The 19,107-nt window shown below is 38.8% G+C and overlaps 2 protein-coding genes across 3 annotated transcripts; one reads left to right on the forward strand and one right to left on the reverse strand.

Moving 5' to 3' along the window:
• The first annotated feature begins 484 nt into the window (after positions 1-484).
• Positions 485-6,344, forward strand: CCNA2 (cyclin A2). The gene is made up of 8 exons (XM_057705108.1): positions 485-697; positions 1,474-1,717; positions 3,271-3,383; positions 3,579-3,802; positions 4,442-4,649; positions 5,092-5,205; positions 5,542-5,675; positions 6,020-6,344. The coding sequence occupies exons 1-8, from the start codon at positions 488-490 to the stop codon at positions 6,066-6,068; spliced, it is 1,296 nt and encodes a 431-aa protein (XP_057561091.1). The 5' UTR covers positions 485-487; the 3' UTR covers positions 6,069-6,344.
• A 368-nt stretch (positions 6,345-6,712) lies between these two features.
• On the reverse strand, positions 6,713-18,542 carry EXOSC9 (exosome component 9). 2 transcript variants are annotated; one of them, XM_057705106.1, is made up of 12 exons: positions 18,378-18,542; positions 17,949-18,043; positions 17,048-17,167; positions 16,829-16,931; positions 15,403-15,540; positions 13,664-13,746; positions 12,277-12,409; positions 10,356-10,444; positions 9,560-9,706; positions 8,914-9,098; positions 7,166-7,244; positions 6,713-6,855 (listed from the first exon to the last, which is right to left on the reverse strand). In XM_057705106.1, the coding sequence occupies exons 1-12, from the start codon at positions 18,441-18,443 to the stop codon at positions 6,771-6,773; spliced, it is 1,323 nt and encodes a 440-aa protein (XP_057561089.1). In that variant the 5' UTR covers positions 18,444-18,542; the 3' UTR covers positions 6,713-6,770. The 2 variants fall into 2 exon arrangements, with proteins under 2 accessions (XP_057561089.1, XP_057561090.1); XM_057705107.1 differs by lacking the exons at positions 17,949-18,043; positions 18,378-18,542 and adding an exon at positions 17,832-17,941.
• Positions 18,543-19,107: the final 565 nt, after the last annotated feature.

Genomic DNA, 19,107 nt, shown 5'->3' on the forward strand with positions numbered 1-19,107 from the left:
GGGACAGTCTAGTGGCGCTGTTTAAAGTTACCTTAGACTTAGGCCCCGCCTCTCCGCCCGGCGCAGGCGTTGTTACTCCTGCCGCCGTTCGACATTTCTTCGCCGCGCTCCGCCCCTGCTCGGTTGCCTTCGCGGCAGCCTTCACTCGCCTGCGACCGCGTCGCCCCGAGTGACGTCACGAGCCTCAGCCCTTTTCATTGGTCCATTTCAATAGTCGCGGGATACTTGAACTGCAAGAACAGCTGCCGCTCCGGCGGGCTGCTCGCTTCTTTTCGAGGGAGTCTTGGCCCTCCACGCCCGGCAGTGCCTGCCTCCGCCTTTCGCAACCTCCTCGGTCCTACAAGATCCCGAGCAGGCGAGCGGGCGGGCAGGCTGGCCCGGGCTGTGGTGGGCGAGTGCGGGTGGAGTGTACCTCGGCGGGTCGGCGGGACGCAGTGCACGCTGCTTGGCGCCGCAGGCTGATCCCGCCGCGGCCCCGGGAGCAGTGATGTTGGGCAGCTCCGCACCCGGGCCTGCGGCCCGCGAGGCGGGCTCGGCGCTAACATTGCAGCAGACGGCGCTCCAGGAGGACCAGGAGAACATCAACCCCGAGAAGGCGGCGCCCGCCCAGCAGCCCCGGACCCGGGCTGGGCTGGCGGTACTGAAGGCCGGGAACTCGCGGGGTCCAGCGCCGCAGCAGAGGCCTAAGACGCGACGGGTAAAGCGGTGGGCGATGTCTGCAGGAGGGTGGGCCGAGCGGGAGTTTTGCATGGGTTTAGCCGGCAGAGGAGAGTGGTGAGAAAGCATCCCCTGGGCTTTTCGCCGGGACCTGGAGTCCCTTGAACCCTGGTTTTCTGGAGTGTGGGATGCAACATTACTCCCATTAGTTTCTTGCATTACTCTCCCTGCCAGTACTAGGTGTTTATGCTGCCTGTCTGCTCTCCATTGGGAGTATTTTTCTATAGATAATGGAGTCAAACCAAGCCCTACAACATGAGCATGGTCTTTGCCTGCCTCCACGCCTTTCTCTCCGCCTTTAAGCCCCAGGCACTGCTCGGACCTCCTTCATCCTACCCATATGGTTAAGAGATTACCTCTACTTTAGGAAAGGGTATAAAAAGATATTTTGCTTTTGGTCAGTTCCGCCATCTTACCGAATTTGCTCTGTTGCTCCACCCTGGGGCGAAAGAGGTAAACCACTTTTTTGCCATCTCTCCTAAATTTGGCATCTTTCGGCCTGCCACTCCACCCATCTCATGGCCTTGATTAGTTTTGCATGATTCCACTTAGTGTGACTCTGAAACCTTTGCAGGAATGCCTGTGACAAAATGGAACATCCCTGCTTTCTCCAACTACTCAAATTTCCTTGTCTGGATTTTCCCCCCTAAAGTTTAATTTTCCTGATAGAGTAATTGGGAGTAAACACAGTATAAGGGAATGAAAGGAGAACAAAATTCCACTTAATAGGCTCAAAGCCAGTTATTTATTTCTTAGGTTGCACCTCTTAAGGATCTTCCTGTAAACGACGAGCATGTCACTGTTCCTTCCTGGAAAGCAAACAGTAAACAGCCTGCATTTACCATTCATGTGGATGAAGCAGAAGAAGAGACGCAAAGGAGGCCAGTTGAATCTAAAAAACCAGAAAGAGAAGATGTCTTGGCTTTTAATTCAGCTGTTACTTTACCAGGACCAAGAAAACCACTGGTACCTCTTGATTATCCAATGGATGGTAGTTTTGGTGAGTTTTAAAGAAAATTTGTATCAAATCAATGTAATCATAATTGTTGAATATGTTGGATTAATGATATTTTGCTTTTTAAGACATTATCTTATCTGATCCTTACTACATTATGAGTTAAGTGTAACGTAACAAGTTTAGAAAGGGTGTGACTTATCTCAGGCCTCACAGCTAATCCATGACCTAGTGACCTACAAAAGGATCCTAATCCCCTGCTCATGCTGGTACACTGCTAATCACATCAATTTTATTAGCTCACAAAGACTTATTTTAATCTGAGCCTGGAAATGTTTGCTTGATGGGGGGAATATATTTCAGTTGTATTCTTTCATTTTTTTGGTTTTTTTTTTTTTTTTAGAACTTTTATTGAGATACAGTTAACATACAATAAACTGCATATATTTAGAGCGTACAGTTTGGTATCCCAATCTTCCAATTCATTCCCCCCAACCCTCCCCGCTTTCCCCACTTGGTGTCCATGTGTTTGTTCTCTACATCTGTGTCTCTGTTTCCGCCTTGCAAACCAGTTGATTTGTACCATTTTTCTATAGTCTGCATATATGTGTTTAATCTGAGCCTGGAAATGTTTGCTTGATTGGGGGAATATATTTCAGTTGTATTCTTAAGACTCACTTTGTACATACCATCTCAGGGTGCTATTTCAGGATGCAGCTTTAAATATTGAGATAGCCAACATCTCCTCCAGCTTTAAAACTATGTTTCTGTAAAACCAGTCTGAGTGATTGTCTGATATCAGAGAGGGACATTGTGCTCCTGCGAGTCAGAGTAGCTGCTGTAGACAGCTCTGCCTACAGTTTGTGCTGCTTCTTTACCATCCGGCTATCGAGTCACTGGACAGCTCACTAAATTCAATCTCAGTTTTAGTTCTGTCGATGAGAGGTGTAGCAGGGAAGTCCTATGGGAATAAAATAATTGGTGTATTTTTATTTAAAATTTGCAACAGATTTTAACCTCAAAGTAAGCCTTGAAGTAAGAAGACTAATGGATGATATATTTTGCCTCCAAAGATAATTTAAATTTACCAAAAAAGAATCACCCATTGATTTTAGTGTTAATGTGTTCGAACTGCCCATAACAAATCTGATTTTCTCTTTAGCACACTTGTTAGCCTTGCTTCTAGTTATTGCCTGGATTGTGCTTTGAATATGTTAGACGTTGGGGTCTGCAAACTCTCTTATGATAAAAATCCAAGTTTTGAGATACTAGGATTTAACTTTTTCCTAACAGAACCACTGTACTCCTGTCATGGGAGATGAATGATTCTTTAACATAATACCTGCTCCTCAAACTCATTTTCCTGTTAATGGCCTATCAGTATTTTTTCTTGTTAATTAAAATCATTTGAAAACTAAGTGGACATAGGTACTAAAATCAGAGTTAAATCTTCTGTGTACTTTGTCATAAGAAGCTCTTTTTAGTTGGATGAAATAAATACATTGTATGTAGTATGGGACTCCTTACAAGGGCAGTTACTTTTAGCTCTTAAGTTGAAAATTAAAAGTGAACATAATTGTACTTCTGAATTCTCCCAGAGTCACCGCATACTATGGACATCTCAATTGTACTGGAAGATGAAAAGCCAGTGAGTGTTAACGAAGTACCAGACTACCATGAGGACATTCACACGTACCTCAGGGAGATGGAGGTGAAGGCTCTCTGAATCTACTTTTTATACTGCTGTTTATTCGTTGTGCTGAAGTGAAACTGAGAGGATAATGTTTTTTAAGTTTAACTGCCAGTGAATTACTCTAATGCTGTACTTAAGTTTCTAGCATGTAGTTAACATGTTAATGGTAGAATAATGTCTGTAATTTTAACACTATACTAACTTTCTCAACAGGTTAAATGTAAGCCTAAAGTGGGTTACATGAAGAAACAGCCAGACATTACTAACAGTATGAGGGCTATCCTCGTGGACTGGTTAGTTGAAGTAGGAGAAGAATATAAACTACAGAATGAGACCCTGCATTTGGCTGTGAACTACATTGATAGGTTTCTTTCATCCATGTCTGTGTTGAGAGGAAAACTTCAGCTTGTAGGCACTGCTGCTATGCTGTTAGCCTCGTAAGTATAATTTGGTTTGTTGTGTTGAAAAGTGGTTAGTAGTATCTTTCCGTGTAGGGAAGAAACTGATTTTTAAAGTGTGACATTTTAACCTACTACACAAGGCAGAGAGCCAGCGACTACTTTAGTGGTGGTGGTGTGGATGAAACTTTTAAAATTTAGGACATTAATTTTCCTAGAGCTGGATTTCAGGGCACCTTGAATGAACCTACAGGTGGGCAACATTTTAATACACCAAGACTAGGTTACAAAGTGTAGTTGCTTCCAATGAAAAGTACTTTTTGGTATATAAGCAAAATCTTATCTTTTCTCCATTAAGACATGAAAACTAAAAACTAAAATGTTAAGGAATTATTTTTCTAAGGAAATTTCCTGCATTTTCAGTTACTTGGTGAACTGGCATTGTTCCCATCATGGGAAGTCAGTCTCATTTATTTTCTTTGACTATAGTGGGAGAAATATTTGGGGCTTTTAATCAGCATTTACCTAGTCTCGGCTAGAAATGGGCAAGTATCAGTGGAAACAGGCAACTGGTTTTGCATTCATTCCATTTATTCTGCTTAAGCAATTTCAGGCTGGGATAAATAAGCTTGCTTTTCTTATAGAAGGACTTATTACTTAAAACTTCTTTCATTGTAGAAAGTTTGAAGAAATATACCCGCCAGAAGTAGCAGAGTTTGTATACATCACAGATGACACTTACACCAAGAAGCAAGTTCTGAGAATGGAGCACCTAGTTTTGAAAGTCCTTGCTTTTGACTTAGCTGCACCAACAATAAATCAGTTTCTTACCCAGTACTTTCTGCACCAGCAGTCAGCAAACTGCAAAGTTGAAAGTTTAGCAATGGTAAGTTCTTTTCATTTTGTTGAATGAAGATTCTAAAGTTATAATTAGGGGCAAGCTCTAGTTTCATTATACAGCCTTGGCCAAGCGATTTAGTAATCTGGGGACAAATTAGTGCTGTGATATGAAAGGAAGCTTATCATTGGCAAAAGAAAATATAAATGGAGAAAGCACTAGGCATAGTGGTATGAGGGTGAAGTATTGGGAAATGGTAGCTACAAGAATTGTTTTGAAAGCTATTAAAGGAGGAAAAAATACAGGATGAGAATGAAGCAAAACAACACGATAGTGGATATATTTAAAGATGCGGCTATGGAAATTTTTTACTATGGTTGCTATAGAGCCGATCCTAAGGATAGGAAAAAAACTGGTTAGAAGGCAAGAATTTGAGGTTAGAATGCCAGAGCTCTTATGATCATAAAGTATATTTACTTTTTCATTTCAGTTTTTGGGAGAGTTAAGTTTGATAGATGCTGACCCATATCTAAAGTACTTGCCATCCGTTATCGCTGCAGCGGCCTTTCATTTAGCACTCTACACAGTCACAGGACAAAGCTGGGTACGTATGATGACGTCCTCACACACCTACCTTGTGATGTTAAATAACTGTCCTATACAACTGAAAGTTGTCTAGATGGACAGAACTGGAAGAGTTGTTCAACCATCTACATTGTTTAAAAAGCATCCTGTCTTACCTGTTTAATAGCATCTGTTAGGTAGAAAGCTTAGTTACTATTGATACTTGGGAAATGGTAAAAATTTATCTAAGTCAGCAAAAAGAGCTTGAGAAAACTGGAAGATGTTAGTTGGAGGTGTTAGTACTGAAGTTTAACAAAACTCAAGCTTAGTGTCTATTACTAAAAAACAAAACTCAGTGGTTCTCTCCTTTCTGCAGCCTGAATCATTAGTACAAAAGACTGGATATACGCTGGAAACTCTAAAGCCTTGTCTCATGGACCTTCACCAGACCTACCTCAGAGCACCACAGCATGCACAACAGTCAATAAGAGAAAAGTACAAAAATTCAAAGTAAGAATTAACAGCAATAGAAGCTTGCTTTTCCAGGCTATCATATGGTTCAGAGATCCTTGACATTTTAACTTTATTTAAGGGATTTACAAATCAGGCACAGCCTCCTTAAGCAACTATTCTCTTAGCAACCCTGTGTTTTGAGCTTTCTCTCCTGTATTTGAAGTAAAGGGGAGAGGAATGAGGCACGCATGCAAGTTTTGGGGACCAGACTATGGTTTTATAACCATTACTTCAAGTAGACAGAAATAGCATTTGTGAGTTCCTAGTATAAGTATCATTCCATAATCTGCTTCATCCAATGAATGTTTACTAAAAATGGATTTTTTTTTCCCCACTTACAGGTATCATGGTGTTTCTCTCCTCAACCCACCAGAGACACTAAATGTGTAACAGTGAAAGACTGCCTTTGTTTTCTAAGATGTAAATCACTCAAAGTATATGATGTACAGATCTTACCTTAGGTTTTAATTTTACAATCATTTCTGAATACAGAAGTTATGGTCAAGTACAAATTATGCTATCTATTACTTTTTAAATGGTTTTAATTTGTATATCTTTTGTACATGTAACTATCTTAGGTATTTGGCTGATTTTAAGTCGTTTTTGTTAAAGTATTAATGACACCAGCTGTCAGGATAATAAGAATTAATAAATTGATTTGGAAAATTTGGTTTGTAAGTCAAATTTAATTTGAAGTAAAAATTTGACTTCAGGATTTCACTCAGAAAAATTAATGTGGTGGGACTGGGAAGGCTGCTCCTTCCAACACACAGGTGCTGACATTCACTTCCCTAAGGAACCAGGCCAGCTGTCTGACTTGGCCATAATCTAATCTAAGAAGACTCTTTCAGGCCTTTTGAATAAAAATGCTTTTTCATTCATCAACTTTTTACTATACTCAACCTACCAAAGTGACAGTTATGTAAAACCTGTTTTAGAGTTCTCCAGACATTTATTTTAAAGCATAATGTAAAAAATTGTATAAAGAACTAGATTTTATAATGGATTTGTGAATAAAATAATACCCAAGGTTGTTAGCACTGAATAAATACATTTTTAATAGTTATATACACAAATATACAACTGTTAACTTTAATTAGCAGCTCTCTTCTTTTTTCTCTTTTTCACTGGCTTTTTACTTGGTGCTTTTACTTGTGTTGCACTGATGGTCTGTGTTCTGTGAACAAAGTAAATTAACAAGTTTTAACAGTATTAGTACTAGGAGCTGATTCCACGAATGATTTACCAGCCTTACTTCATTTTGTCCCCTATTTTGGTGATCCAAACTTTTGCCAAGTATGACAGAATACCATAACCCTGAAAGGCATCCAAGCAGTTTTACAAAATTAGGTCCTAATGTTTGTAAATCTCAGGAAAAAGCTCTCTGTTTATAGGAGGGTAAGATGACAATAAAAGCAGACAGCAAGCCTCTAAATAAAAAGTCTTGAGTATATGTAAACATTTGAAATAAACCAGAAATTTGTTACCTTATTTTCTTCGGAGTCTTATCTGGTTCTAAAATGATCATTTCTTCTTCTTCACTGTCTGAGAGCACTATAGGAGCATCTTTAAGAAAATGTTAAGAAAGGAATATAAGTTTCAGATAGAGTGCCCAAGCAGCTCTCTGCGTGGAGGCTTACAGATCTACTATTTGGTTCTTCCCTTCCCTGAGGTTATTCCTTGGAGCTCTGAAAAACCATATGTGTTTAACAGAAAAGTCAGGGGAATAAATCTATATGTTTTATATATATACACAGAGCATCTTTTATAGAACCAACTTGGAAACAAGTCTATACCAACTGAATTCCTCGTGCTACTCTGAATTTGTTAATTTTGAAGATCCAGATTTTAAATTTCTTCCTATTATAAACAACACTAGAAGGAAAAATACGTAGAAGCAGAATTGCTGGGTCAAAAAGCATTTAAGTTCTTCTAAAAGATTTTTGCCAGATCCCTCCAGCAACATTGTTTCAACTTACACTCCAAGAAAAGTATATTAACCCATTCTTCTATATACCTTTGCCAATATGTTACTGGGCATTTGTATATGAGAACACTACCTTTTGCCCATTTTCCCCATGCACCTTATTATATTAATTCTTTATATTTTAAATAGTTTTCAATTACTTTCTCCCTATTAATCTTAAAAAAATTTCACAAATAATAAAGGCATATGTAGTTTAAAAAAAAGTAACATGCCTATCAATAAATCATAACCCCTGTGTTTAAGCAGCTTATGTTGATATAAGTATATAGTAAATAAATACATGGAACAAGGTCTGAAAGAAAAATACTAAACAGAGGTAAACACTGGGAAAGCTGAGTAAAGGTCCCAATCAATGGGGAATTTTTTTTTTGCCTTACACAAAACCCCAGCATGTTCTCAGTAATATTTACAGGCAGTAATTTCCCTCCTTGAAGGCAGGCAGGCATTTGCATTACACAACTAAACAGTATCACCTTGACCTTTTTCTCAGCCAGATTTAGTAACTGCATCCTTCAGTTCTCTGCCAGCCTACTTCCTAGATCCTTCCTTGTTTGATTTCTGTTTTGACTACACAAACAATTCATGATTATTTTCTAGTATAAGCCAAGCAAGAATTTGATATTCTTTAAAATATCTACAGGTGAGAACAATTTCTCTACTTCTGTAGTTTTCAGAATGCAAGGAACATCTAGGACTAGCAGTACTCATGTACTTCTAGAATTTTGTATGTTCTAATACTGCTCTAAAACAGTAACCACACGTAACTATTTAACTTTATATCAACTAAAATTAAAATTTAGTAGAATTCAGTTCCTCACACAAGCCACGTTTCACTGCTTAATATATGTGGCTATTGGCTAATATACTGGACAGAACCCTGCAGAAAGTTCTGTGGACGCACTACTCTGTTATAATATTGCCTTTTTTATGTTTGAGTCTAGAAACTATACAAAGAAAAAACAGTATGCAGGGATGAAATTTTAAGAAACGGATCCCCTTAAAACTGGCCCAGATACATACACAAAAGAAAAAAAACCTAAAATCAAAAATGCCACTCCCTTCACAAACCAAAGAATACCACCATTCTACAAAAATAAGCATATTCTTGCAGTTATCCTTAAAAGTTTCGTTGAAATTTAAATTAAGAAATATTTAGCCCTTCTAAAAAAAATAACTGCTAACATAAAAATAAGATCCCTAAAATAGGGATATGTATATATTACTTTATAGGCATAGAGTATCACATACCTTGGCTTCCAATATTAGAGGCTTCTAGTCCAGTGTCCGTTTTTATACTATCAAGAATGACAGCTTCATCACTGCCACCTTCATCCTCATCTTCCTTCTCAGAGTCTTCAAGATCACCCCAGGAATTTTCTATTCCCTCTCCAATTTGGGCAGTTCCAGGAGTCCACAGCACAGGTTCAGAAACACTTAGCAAGTTAAGAAAACCGAATAATAAAAATACTTCTATTTAATGCAGTGTTGAAAACGATTAGAATGAAAATGTTAAGATTGAAGTGTGCCTCAAATTCTTAGGGAAAAAGTTTACTAACAGCTATACTATGGATAGCTGAATAATGAAGAAGAAATAATGTATAACTCAGGTTAAGATTTTATGCACACAATGGGTGAGAAATATCAACATTTTAGTTACAGTAATAAACCTGGTGAATAAATGAACTTTAAAAACAATGTGTAATAATGTATAATGTTTGACCATGCCACTGAGATTAGAGAACAACTTTCCAAAGGAAAATGAAATGCTGTAAATTGTTTCTTAAAATACAGTATGCACACACTTCATATAGCCCTAATAATGCCAAAAGTGTTATGAATCTTCTTGTTTTACCAGAAAAAAAAACAACACAAAAAAACCACTCAGTAAAGATACACTTCTGAAGGAGGTTCAGCTTCAGAGATGATTTCTTCTGCTTTCTCCTCTACATCAGAGGTATCAATAGGGGCCTTTTCCATTTTAAATGCTGTGATCCTTTGATTTGCTATAGACTCTGCAAAGCCAAATTTTCCACCTTCTTTCCTGTGAGTTTTTTTGGGAGTGGAGAGGGATGGGAGAATGAGAGATGGGAGAGAAGACAGGAAGGGAAAAAAAAGTTAACTATTTTATCCTTTTGATAGATGAGAAATACCGGATGAGAAATTATTTGACTAACTTAACCCCACCAATATATTATGCCTATCAAGTGAGATAAGTTACTATAATTAACCGTTTATTAAACCATGCACCAGGCATGTGCTATGTACTTAAAGTGTATTATTCGCCAGTCCTCAAACCAGCCCCAACAGGTAGGCATTAACCTCCCATATTACAGAAGACACTGAAGTGCTGAGATATAGCTGTTGCTTAATGTCACATGGTAAGAAGAGATGGGAATGAACCCCAATGTTCTTTCTGTTAACGTGAGTTACTGGATTCTTTTTTTCCTAAGAAAATATTAATTTTTTAAAAGAAAAAGACTGTGGCTTTTCAACACAGATTATGTGTAAATTGGAATACAATATAACAAATAGTTCAATCAACTTTAAAAAAATATTAAGTAGTATTTTCAACTGAGATTAACAGATAAGGAAAGACTGAGTAAAAATTGTACGGTTATGCCTGTGCAAGAAAAGTCCTTAACAGAAAAATCTATAACAAGACCATTCAGTTCTAAAAAAATTAAACTTACCTAACTTTCTGGTCATTCTCCAAAGCTTTCTGTATTAGCTCTGTAATTTCTGCTACTTTCACACCAGCTATTTTACTGCATCTCAAAACCTATTTATAAAAGTGAACTCTGTTATTTAAAGACAACAAATTAGGGCTTCCTAGGTGGCACAGTGGTTAAGAATCTGCCTGCAAATGCAGAGGACACAGGTTCGAGCCCTGCTCCAGGAAGATCCCACATGCCACGGAGCAACTAAGCCCGTGCGCCACAGCTATTGAGCCTGTGCTTTAGAGCCTGTGAGCCACGACTATCGAGCCTGCGCTTTAGAGCCCGTGAGCCACAACTATTGAGCCCATGTGCTGCAACTACTGAAGCCCACGCACCTAGAGCCCGTGCTCCGCAACAAGAGAAGCCACGGCAATGAGGAGCCCGTGCACCACAACGAAGAGTAGCCCCACTCACTGCAACTAAAGAAAGCCTGCGCACAACAAAAAAGACCCAACACAGCCAATAAAATAAATAAATTAATTAAAAAAAAAGTTTAAAAATAAAATAAAATAAAGACAACAAATTAGATAACTTTCTCTAACAAAACTAAAAACATGAGATTAGTTTTTCTACCTTTGCAATTTAAGCCTTACTTTTTTTTAAAATATGAATATAATACAATGTAAACACAAATTAAGGCAAGATGTGAGAGCTATTTTTAAATGTTAAGGGAACTGACCCAAAAACTTTTCTATGACAATGTAAAAGATACCACTGAAGAGGCCACACATACCCTAACTTCCTTTCTGTGAGTGATCCACAGTTCTGTTCAAGACAGGGCTGCAGTGTCCCCTGGAAAGCTTTTATAAAGCAAAGATTCCCAGGCCTCAGGGACCTAACGGGTCAGAATCTCTGGAAATAGGGACCCGGTAGTGGTCATGATGCTGGTAATAATGATAATGGAAACTAACATTTATACCATACAGTATAATATGCCCATACCTATCCTTATATTCTCTTAACAAGAAGGTGTTGACATTATTTCCTATGTTACAGATAAAGAGGCTGAAGCACAAAAATAAGAAACCATCTGCCAAAGGTTAGTTAGTGTAAGGCAGAGCTGGAATTCCAATTGAGCAGTCTTTGTGCCCCTAACCAGCTGCATTATGTGCTACAGGGCAATCTATTTTCTAAAAGCCCCCAAGTGTGGGACTTCCTAGGCGGCTCAATGGTTAAGAATCTGCCAATGCAGGAGACACGGGTTCAATCCCTGCCCCAGGAAGATACCACATGCCGTGGAGCAACTAAGCCCGTGCGCTACAACTATTGAGCCTGCACTCCAGAGCCCGTAAACCACAACTATTGAGCCCATGTGCCGCAACTACTGAAGCCCACATGCCTAGAGCCCGTGCTCTGCAACAAGAGAGGACACCACAATGAGGAGCCCGCGCACCACAACCAAGAGTAGCCCCTGCTCGCTGCAACTAGAGAAAGCCCGTGTGTAGCAACAAAGACCCAACACAGCCAATTAAATAAATAAATAAATAAAATAAAAGCCCCCATGTGAATTTTATATGTAGCTGGATTTGAGAACTTCTGCTCACTGTACCCAAATTCCAAAAGTAAAACTATCTTTTTACCTAATTTCTGCTTTCTGACACTTTTTTAAAAAATAGGGATATAAATCTCTTTCCTCACTGGAAGGAAAAGAGTATTCCTCTGTCTGCAGGGGTTAGACTCTGGAGGGCCATACACAGGAGCAGCAAGGGAGGAAGGAGGATTCCCTGTGCCACAAGTCAACAGAGATGAAACGACAGTACTGAAACTAGGTTCTAACAGATCCTAGAATCTATCGTTGAAAGTATCTGTTGGATTTTAGTTTAAAAACAAGAAAAAGCTTCTAAAAAGAAGAGACCTATTCTTAAAGGAACATGAATCAAATCAAAGCACTGACTTGATCTTTTAGCAGCATTATCCCACCACTGGACTGGATGGTACAAATCTCTCGATGCTTATTCATGGCAATCACCAGCAAGCCATCCATTACACGTTCTTCTCGTTCATTGGGATCCACCAATAAATATGTTCTGAAATGAATGTTAAATGGACCTGAGCAAATCTGATACTGAGTGCTTGTCAATTTTAAGCCAATGGACATTTTTTTAAAGATAGCATTATAATAAAGTCAACACAGTGCAGGTCTGAGCCTATGCATCTGAGTCACTTTAATGTGAAAAGAGATGACAGAATTATTATAACATTAATTTGGTTAATTTTAAAGTTTCCCTAATATCCTGTACTTTGAAATTCTTCCAGGTTCCGCTAATGGCTCATTACAAGAAAAAATACTGCCTATTTCCACATGTCCAATGTTAGCCTCTAATCACATGTGGTTACTGAGGCCTTGAAATGTGGCTAGTCCAAACTGAGATGTACTATTAGTATAAAATACTGGATTTGAAAGACTTAGTAGAAATAAAAGAATGCAAAATATCTCAGGAATAATTTTTAAGATATTGATTACATATTAAAATATTTTAGATATTTAAGTAAAATAAAATATCAAAATTAATTTTACCTGTTTCTTTTTACCCTTTTAATGTGGCTACTGAAATTACATACATGGCTCATGTCATAATTCTACTGGACAATGCTGGTCTATTTCCCTCTAATAAAATTCTACACTACAGTGACCGAATGATGAAAGCTTTTCTCTAGTTCTTAGTCATAAAACTGCTAAAATACTTACACCTCTCTTTGTTTCTAAAGAGATTTAAGGCTCAAGCTTTCATTTAAAGGCACCTTACATGGATCTAAGATTCCAAGTTTTCTGTTGTAGAAGGAATCAGCAGTGAGTTGTGAAGAAACTGCTGGAGAGCTGAAGGGAACTAGATTTTTTTCTCATCTGTGAACCATTCCCCCTTGTGACCGGCTCCTATCCGAAAACTATTCCATCTAATATGCTCCCTGAATATACTCCAAAGTCCTCTACCATTAATCCACAGTAATTCTCACCCCACTTTCCCAAATTAGAGCATAATATCTATACATCTCTAGGAAAGATACACTATCATGCTGTGGTAAACTCGTAAATTTATAAGTATGCCATGAAAAGAAAAATGTGAAGTCTCTTCACTAAAGGAGAGTTTGCCACTTCTACTGAGAAAGCTCTCAGTACTGAGCACTTGCCAACAAATGCTCTTAGCAAAGAAAGAAAAGAACTAGAAGGTGCTTTAATCTTAAACAAGGGGTTTGTTCATTTGCCTGTGGCACATTTCAGTGAAACAAAGAAGTTCCTAGCTGCACTGATAATTTCAGCCCACGACAAGGATGAGACCTACCCTTGCTGGAAGAAGGCAAAACTGACACAAATGGGCATGTGGTGGATGCTCAATGGTACAGGATCACGTTCTTCAAGTGTATACTGTTTGAAAATAAAAGTTTCAATAATTACAGTCACTAAGTTATAAACATACAAAAAAATCCTGTGCATCAAATATTAAAAAATGAAATCCCTTTAATCCTGAGTACCTAAATAACTTCTTTTGTAATTACCTGTTTCACTTTGCCATTCATCCTCCTTAAAACTTTATGTATTTGTCAAAAAGCTTTACTGAGGTATAATTCACGTCCATAAAATCCCCTAGTTACTAATTAGTAAACAATTCACTTTTTAGTAAATATATAGTTAAGTAACTATCACCACGATTCAGTTTCACATTCTCCTTACTCCCCCAAACTCCCTGAAGCATGTTTGCAGCTGATTATCACCCCCACTCCCAGCCCAAAGCAACCACTGATCTATCAGTACTTTGTCTCTATAAATCTTCCTTTTCTGGGCGTTCCCTGTAAGCGGACTCAAACACTTTTCAGGCCTTTGCATCTGCCTCCTTTCAATTCAGCATGTTTCATCCACCTTGAACTACATATCATATCAGTAGTTTGGTCCTTTTCACTGCTGAATAGTATTCCACTGTGTAGATATACCACACTTTGTTTTTCCATTCACTGGTTGATGAACATCTGGATAATTTCTAGTTTTTGGCTGTAACAAACAATGCTGCTATGAACATTCACATAAAAGTCTTTGAGTAAATGTACACTTTCATTCTCCTTGAGTACATTCCTGGATATAGAATTGCTGGGCTGTATAAGTTTACACTCAACTTTTTAAGAAATTGCCTAACTCTTCCAACATGGCTGTAACACTTTACCTTCAGCAATATCTCTATAGTTTTTTTAATCAATGTCTTTCTTGTCTACTAATCACTCTATACTTTCTCTTCTACTTCCACATACCAACTCCCTTCTCTAAAGGAACATGTCTCTATTGTTATTAAACTCTGTCTACCCCTCTAAGTCTTTCAAGAGTGTGCTCCCGTCTAATTCCTAAAAACAGCATCATGAATGACAGTTTAGAGAATTTGGGCATCTAATGTTTCCTTTTGCAACTTCAGGAATCAAATTACCACCACAGTGCACTTTCATTTTTCTAGCATGTAATTTATATAAATTGAAATTGGCATGCTCTGCACAAAAGAAAGGACAATGTACATAGTATAGGTCCATAGTTTTCAAAATGTGATCCTTATACCAGCACCATCAGTATATCTGGGAACTCTGTTAGAAGTACAAATTCATACGTCCTATCCCCATTCTACTCTGAGGATGGAGACTAGCAACATGGTTTAACAACCTTTCCAGGTGTTTCTGATGGGTTTTTTGCCACAGAGTAAGAACAAGCATCTAACTGTGAAAATATTGAGAATTATGTATTGTTCACACATGCCCCCTAAGCATAAGCCAACCACTTTATCTAATGCTCAATCCAAATAAATCATCTAGTTCTATTCTAAAAAAACCAGGATAGGGTGTGCTTTCACTGACAAAATTTCAATATAGGAGATTTAAGAGATTTTAAGGGCAACTATGACCACATTTAGTTTTTGCCTTGTGAACAAATTTTAGAACATACCCAACTGCCATTCAAGACAAGACTTCATTAAAAGCAAGTTGTCTGCACGTCAAGGATATTCATTTATTCATAAGGAGGAGCCTGGCTCACATTATGGGAGCTTACCAGTGTTACTTCATCTCCTTGGACAGATACATCAGGCCTTCGGAAGTGACATAAGGCTACAATTGCAGCAATGCTGGCAGCATCAATAATATTACCATCATGATTTAATAAATGGAGGTCCACACGTATTTGCCAAACCTGAAAGTGAATTTAAAACAAAAGTAAATGCAGGACTTCCTAGGTGGTGCAGTGGGTAAGAATCCGCCTGCCAATGCAGGGGACACGGATTTGAGCCCTGCCCCACATGCCGCGGAGCAAGTAAGCCCGTGCGCCACAACTATTGAGCCTGTGCTCTAGAGCCTCTGAGCCACAACTATTGAGCCCATGCGCCACAACTACTGAAGCCCACACGACTAGAGCCCGTGCTCTGCAACAAGAAAGGCCACCACAATGAGAAGCCCACGCACCACAACAAAGAGTAGCCCCTGCTCACCACAACCAGAGAAAGCCTGTGTGCAGCAAAGAAGACCCAACACAGCCAATAAAATAAATAAATAAATAAATTTATTTATTTATTTAAGAAAAAAAGTAAATCCTAAATGGTCACGACCAGAGGTTATTTATAAGAAAAGGTAACACTGCGTGCAAATTTTTCTCTTGCTGTTAAAACATGCAGTTACTCCTTCTACTGTATCAATAAAAATATATTTAGAAAAATGTTAAGCCAGACCAACACCTTAAATACCAATAGTTCACCTTTCTATGAGTCATCTGACAACAGTAAAATACATACTCTAAACAGAATCACTCTACATTTAGGACTAAGATTCCCCTAACCCCAAGCCTAATTATATTTTTATTGTGTCTCCTAACTTAAAAACCTCAAACTCTTAGGTTTTACTTCACAATATTTATGATACCCTTACAAGTAATGCAAATAGTAAGTACCATATTCAAGTATGGAATGTGGAAAGGCTCAGTGACTTCTCTGGAGCCAAAAAGATGGTTAAAATACCATAATCAAGAATAAAGTTCTGACATCATCAAGCAGCACAATATATTGAAAGTAATATTTCCAATGTCAGACTACCAATGACTCACTATGTGGCTGTGTGTAAGTCAATAAATGTATCTAAATGAAGGATTTAATCAGTTCTTTAGTTCTTTATCCATAAAAAAGGAAAACATCACCTGCTTCTATCAACTCACTTAAATAAAGAAAATAAATTAGAATATGTGAAAAACCACAAGTTCTTTGAATAAGAAATTTGTATACAAATCCAAGTTGCTATTTTCACCAATGTTTTTTGTCCCTTCAAAGAGAGATGACACAAAGTTCTATGGGTAGCACTCAGGAACATCTGAAGTAAAGTGAACTAGAATAAAACCAAATTAATTGAAGCTCTGAGAATGAAAGTATAGATACAGGGATCCATGAATCAACAATACTCATTCCAAGATTAAGAATTTTGGGCATATTCCCCACCTTTTCACCAGCAACAACACAGAGAGATTCAGTGTCTATACACTTCGAATTTCTTAGACATCTTTCCAAGAGGCGATTCAACTTCACCAAGAGATCTGACTGCCTATGAAAACAGGAATGGGCTAATGTCATGAAATATAACACCAGGCATTAAAACAAGAGCTCACCCCTGTTAGGCTCTCCTCTGGTTAAAGCAGCTTAAGAAAAAGATTTAAATACCTGCCAGGTTCAAAAGCTGGGGCAGCCATCTGAGAGAGTTCAAGGTTAAAAAAAAGAATACCTTCTGTTGCCCTATTGAGTTTTGGAGAAACAAGTTCACAGGAAACCTGTCCAAGAACTCTGCAAAGATAAAGTACAAATTTGTTAATTAAATTGCATTTCCTTTCCAATTAAAAAAGAAATCAAAATATTTAGTTTCCAATTTAAAAAAAAAGGAAATCTAAAAACTAAGTTTCAATCTTACAATACACTGAGTAATAACATGTTCAGTATGATACATCATTAAAGATTGAAGTTACCTACAAAGTATAGTAATAGAATATAGACAGAAATAAAATACACCTGTTGGCATACCCAAAGAGATGACTGGGAAAACATCTCTTATTACAATATTTACTATTCCGCAGATTTTTAAGAGTCAATGACCATTCCTTCTCTTTTCTAAAACAAATATTTAGTGATACAAGATGGCATGCAAACTTGAGACATCTTAAGAGTTTTCATATGGCATGGTTCACCAACATTATCTGACTAACAGCCTCACAACTTCCAAATGAATATTAAAAATCTAATTCTCACGTCACTCAGGAAAAGGAAAGTAGGCCCTACTTAATGACAACATATGCAAGGAACAAACTCAGTGCAATCACTGCTGGCTGCACATAAGATTCACAGAGGTCAGAAAGAACTATGTGATACTCATGTGATAGAAAACATACTCATGATTGAAAATGTAAAGTGTGACTATAAAACCAAAATCTTGCATGAAACAAAATTTACTTACTTTGCGCAGCTAAGCAAAATACTGTCCAGACTTCTTATCTGCTTTGGAAACTGAGTCAATAAAGTTCTTTTAAATTTCTCCCTATTGAGCTTATACCTAATTTGAATCCTTTGTTACCTTGTTTTTCCAAGTTCCACAATGCAGCACCCATAATCTGTTCCAAAAGAGATCTTGATGTTCCTATAATCATAGGTTTGTCTGCCATCCAGCCGCTGTAAGCACAACATTCACTCGTTTATTCCTAACGCAAATATTTATTGCTCTGTGCTAGGCAGGCCCTGGGCTAAGCACTTAGAGATGTGATCCTAACCACCCCACACAGGAGAGCGGAAACTAGCTGCCCGAGCACTGACAGCTGCTGGGACGACCTGATCCTTGAAAAGATGCCGCCGGAGCCAAATAAATACTGGGGCCTTGGGGGAACGCACCGGCCGCTCCCCGAGTGGCTCCCTGGGCCTGCGAGAGCTAGGTCTGTGTGCCCGGGCCGGAAGGCTGCGGGCCGCGGTGCTACCCGGGCGCTCACGCAGCGCTAAATTCCCGGCTTACCTTCTTCTCTTCGATGGCGCGGAGTAGAAAGCGGCGCTCGCAGTTTGAGAGCGGAGTCTCCTTCATGCTGCCGGTTCAGGGGACCGACAGGTACTGGATTCCGTGGGGGAAAACTCGAACCTCTTCACGCGCGCCCTGCTCGTACCGCGGCGCAGGAGCTTGACGTCATCAAAGCTCGGCGGCTGAAGCTGGGAAAGCAGAGGCTGGCGGGCCGTCGCTAGTGCGCAGGCTCAAAGCAAAGCTGCACCAGCCGGAGCTGGCGGGAGAAGCCAAAGGAGAAGTTGTGGACGGAAAGATCTGCATCTTTTATTGCACCGTGTAAGGGAGAAAAGGACCCCGAAATAACCACCAGTGGTAGAAATTAACATCAGTAGAGCACTCTCGCACTTCACTCTATCCTCAGTTTTAGTGGAACAGGTTAGACGGGTATTATTGATATTTTACAGATGAGGACGTTGAGATTTGGCCACTAGAAAGTTGCAGATTCATTGGAGAAACACTGGAATGAACCGGCGTAAGTGGAGAGAAGAAAGTTGAGATGGTGAGCTGAGGTATTATTTCGGGCCGACGGTGAAACCTCGTAGGAAAAACAGAAAAACTGACAAGAATTGAGAATATTAAGAGTGTGATGGTGTTATACCTACCGTTGGCTGAAACAAAATTTGCTGTTTATTTCAGTCTCTCCAGTTATTTTAAGGCGATAAGCTTATTTTTATAGGCGTAGAGGAAA

The sequence above is a fragment of the Hippopotamus amphibius genome, chromosome 13, assembly GCF_030028045.1.
Source record: "Hippopotamus amphibius kiboko isolate mHipAmp2 chromosome 13, mHipAmp2.hap2, whole genome shotgun sequence".
Classification (NCBI taxonomy): Eukaryota; Metazoa; Chordata; class Mammalia; order Artiodactyla; family Hippopotamidae; genus Hippopotamus; species Hippopotamus amphibius.

What these genes read in the sequence shown, in the direction of transcription:
- CCNA2 (XM_057705108.1), top strand. Translation starts at nt 488, where the DNA reads ATGTTGGGCAGCTCCGCACCCGGGCCTGCGGCCCGCGAGGCGGGCTCG. An exon ending in TCCAATGGATGGTAGTTTTG is followed by an intron (nt 1,718 to 3,270) that starts GTGAGTTTTAAA and finishes GAATTCTCCCAG; the next exon opens with AGTCACCGCATACTATGGAC. An exon ending in GCTGCTATGCTGTTAGCCTC is followed by an intron (nt 3,803 to 4,441) that starts GTAAGTATAATT and finishes CTTTCATTGTAG; the next exon opens with AAAGTTTGAAGAAATATACC.
- EXOSC9 (XM_057705106.1), bottom strand. Translation starts at nt 18,443, where the DNA reads ATGAAGGAGACTCCGCTCTCAAACTGCGAGCGCCGCTTTCTACTCCGC. An exon ending in AAGGAGATGAAGTAACACTG is followed by an intron (nt 13,747 to 15,402) that starts GTAAGCTCCCAT and finishes ATTTTCAAACAG; the next exon opens with TATACACTTGAAGAACGTGA. An exon ending in CTCTAATATTGGAAGCCAAG is followed by an intron (nt 7,245 to 8,913) that starts GTATGTGATACT and finishes ATTTTCTTAAAG; the next exon opens with ATGCTCCTATAGTGCTCTCA.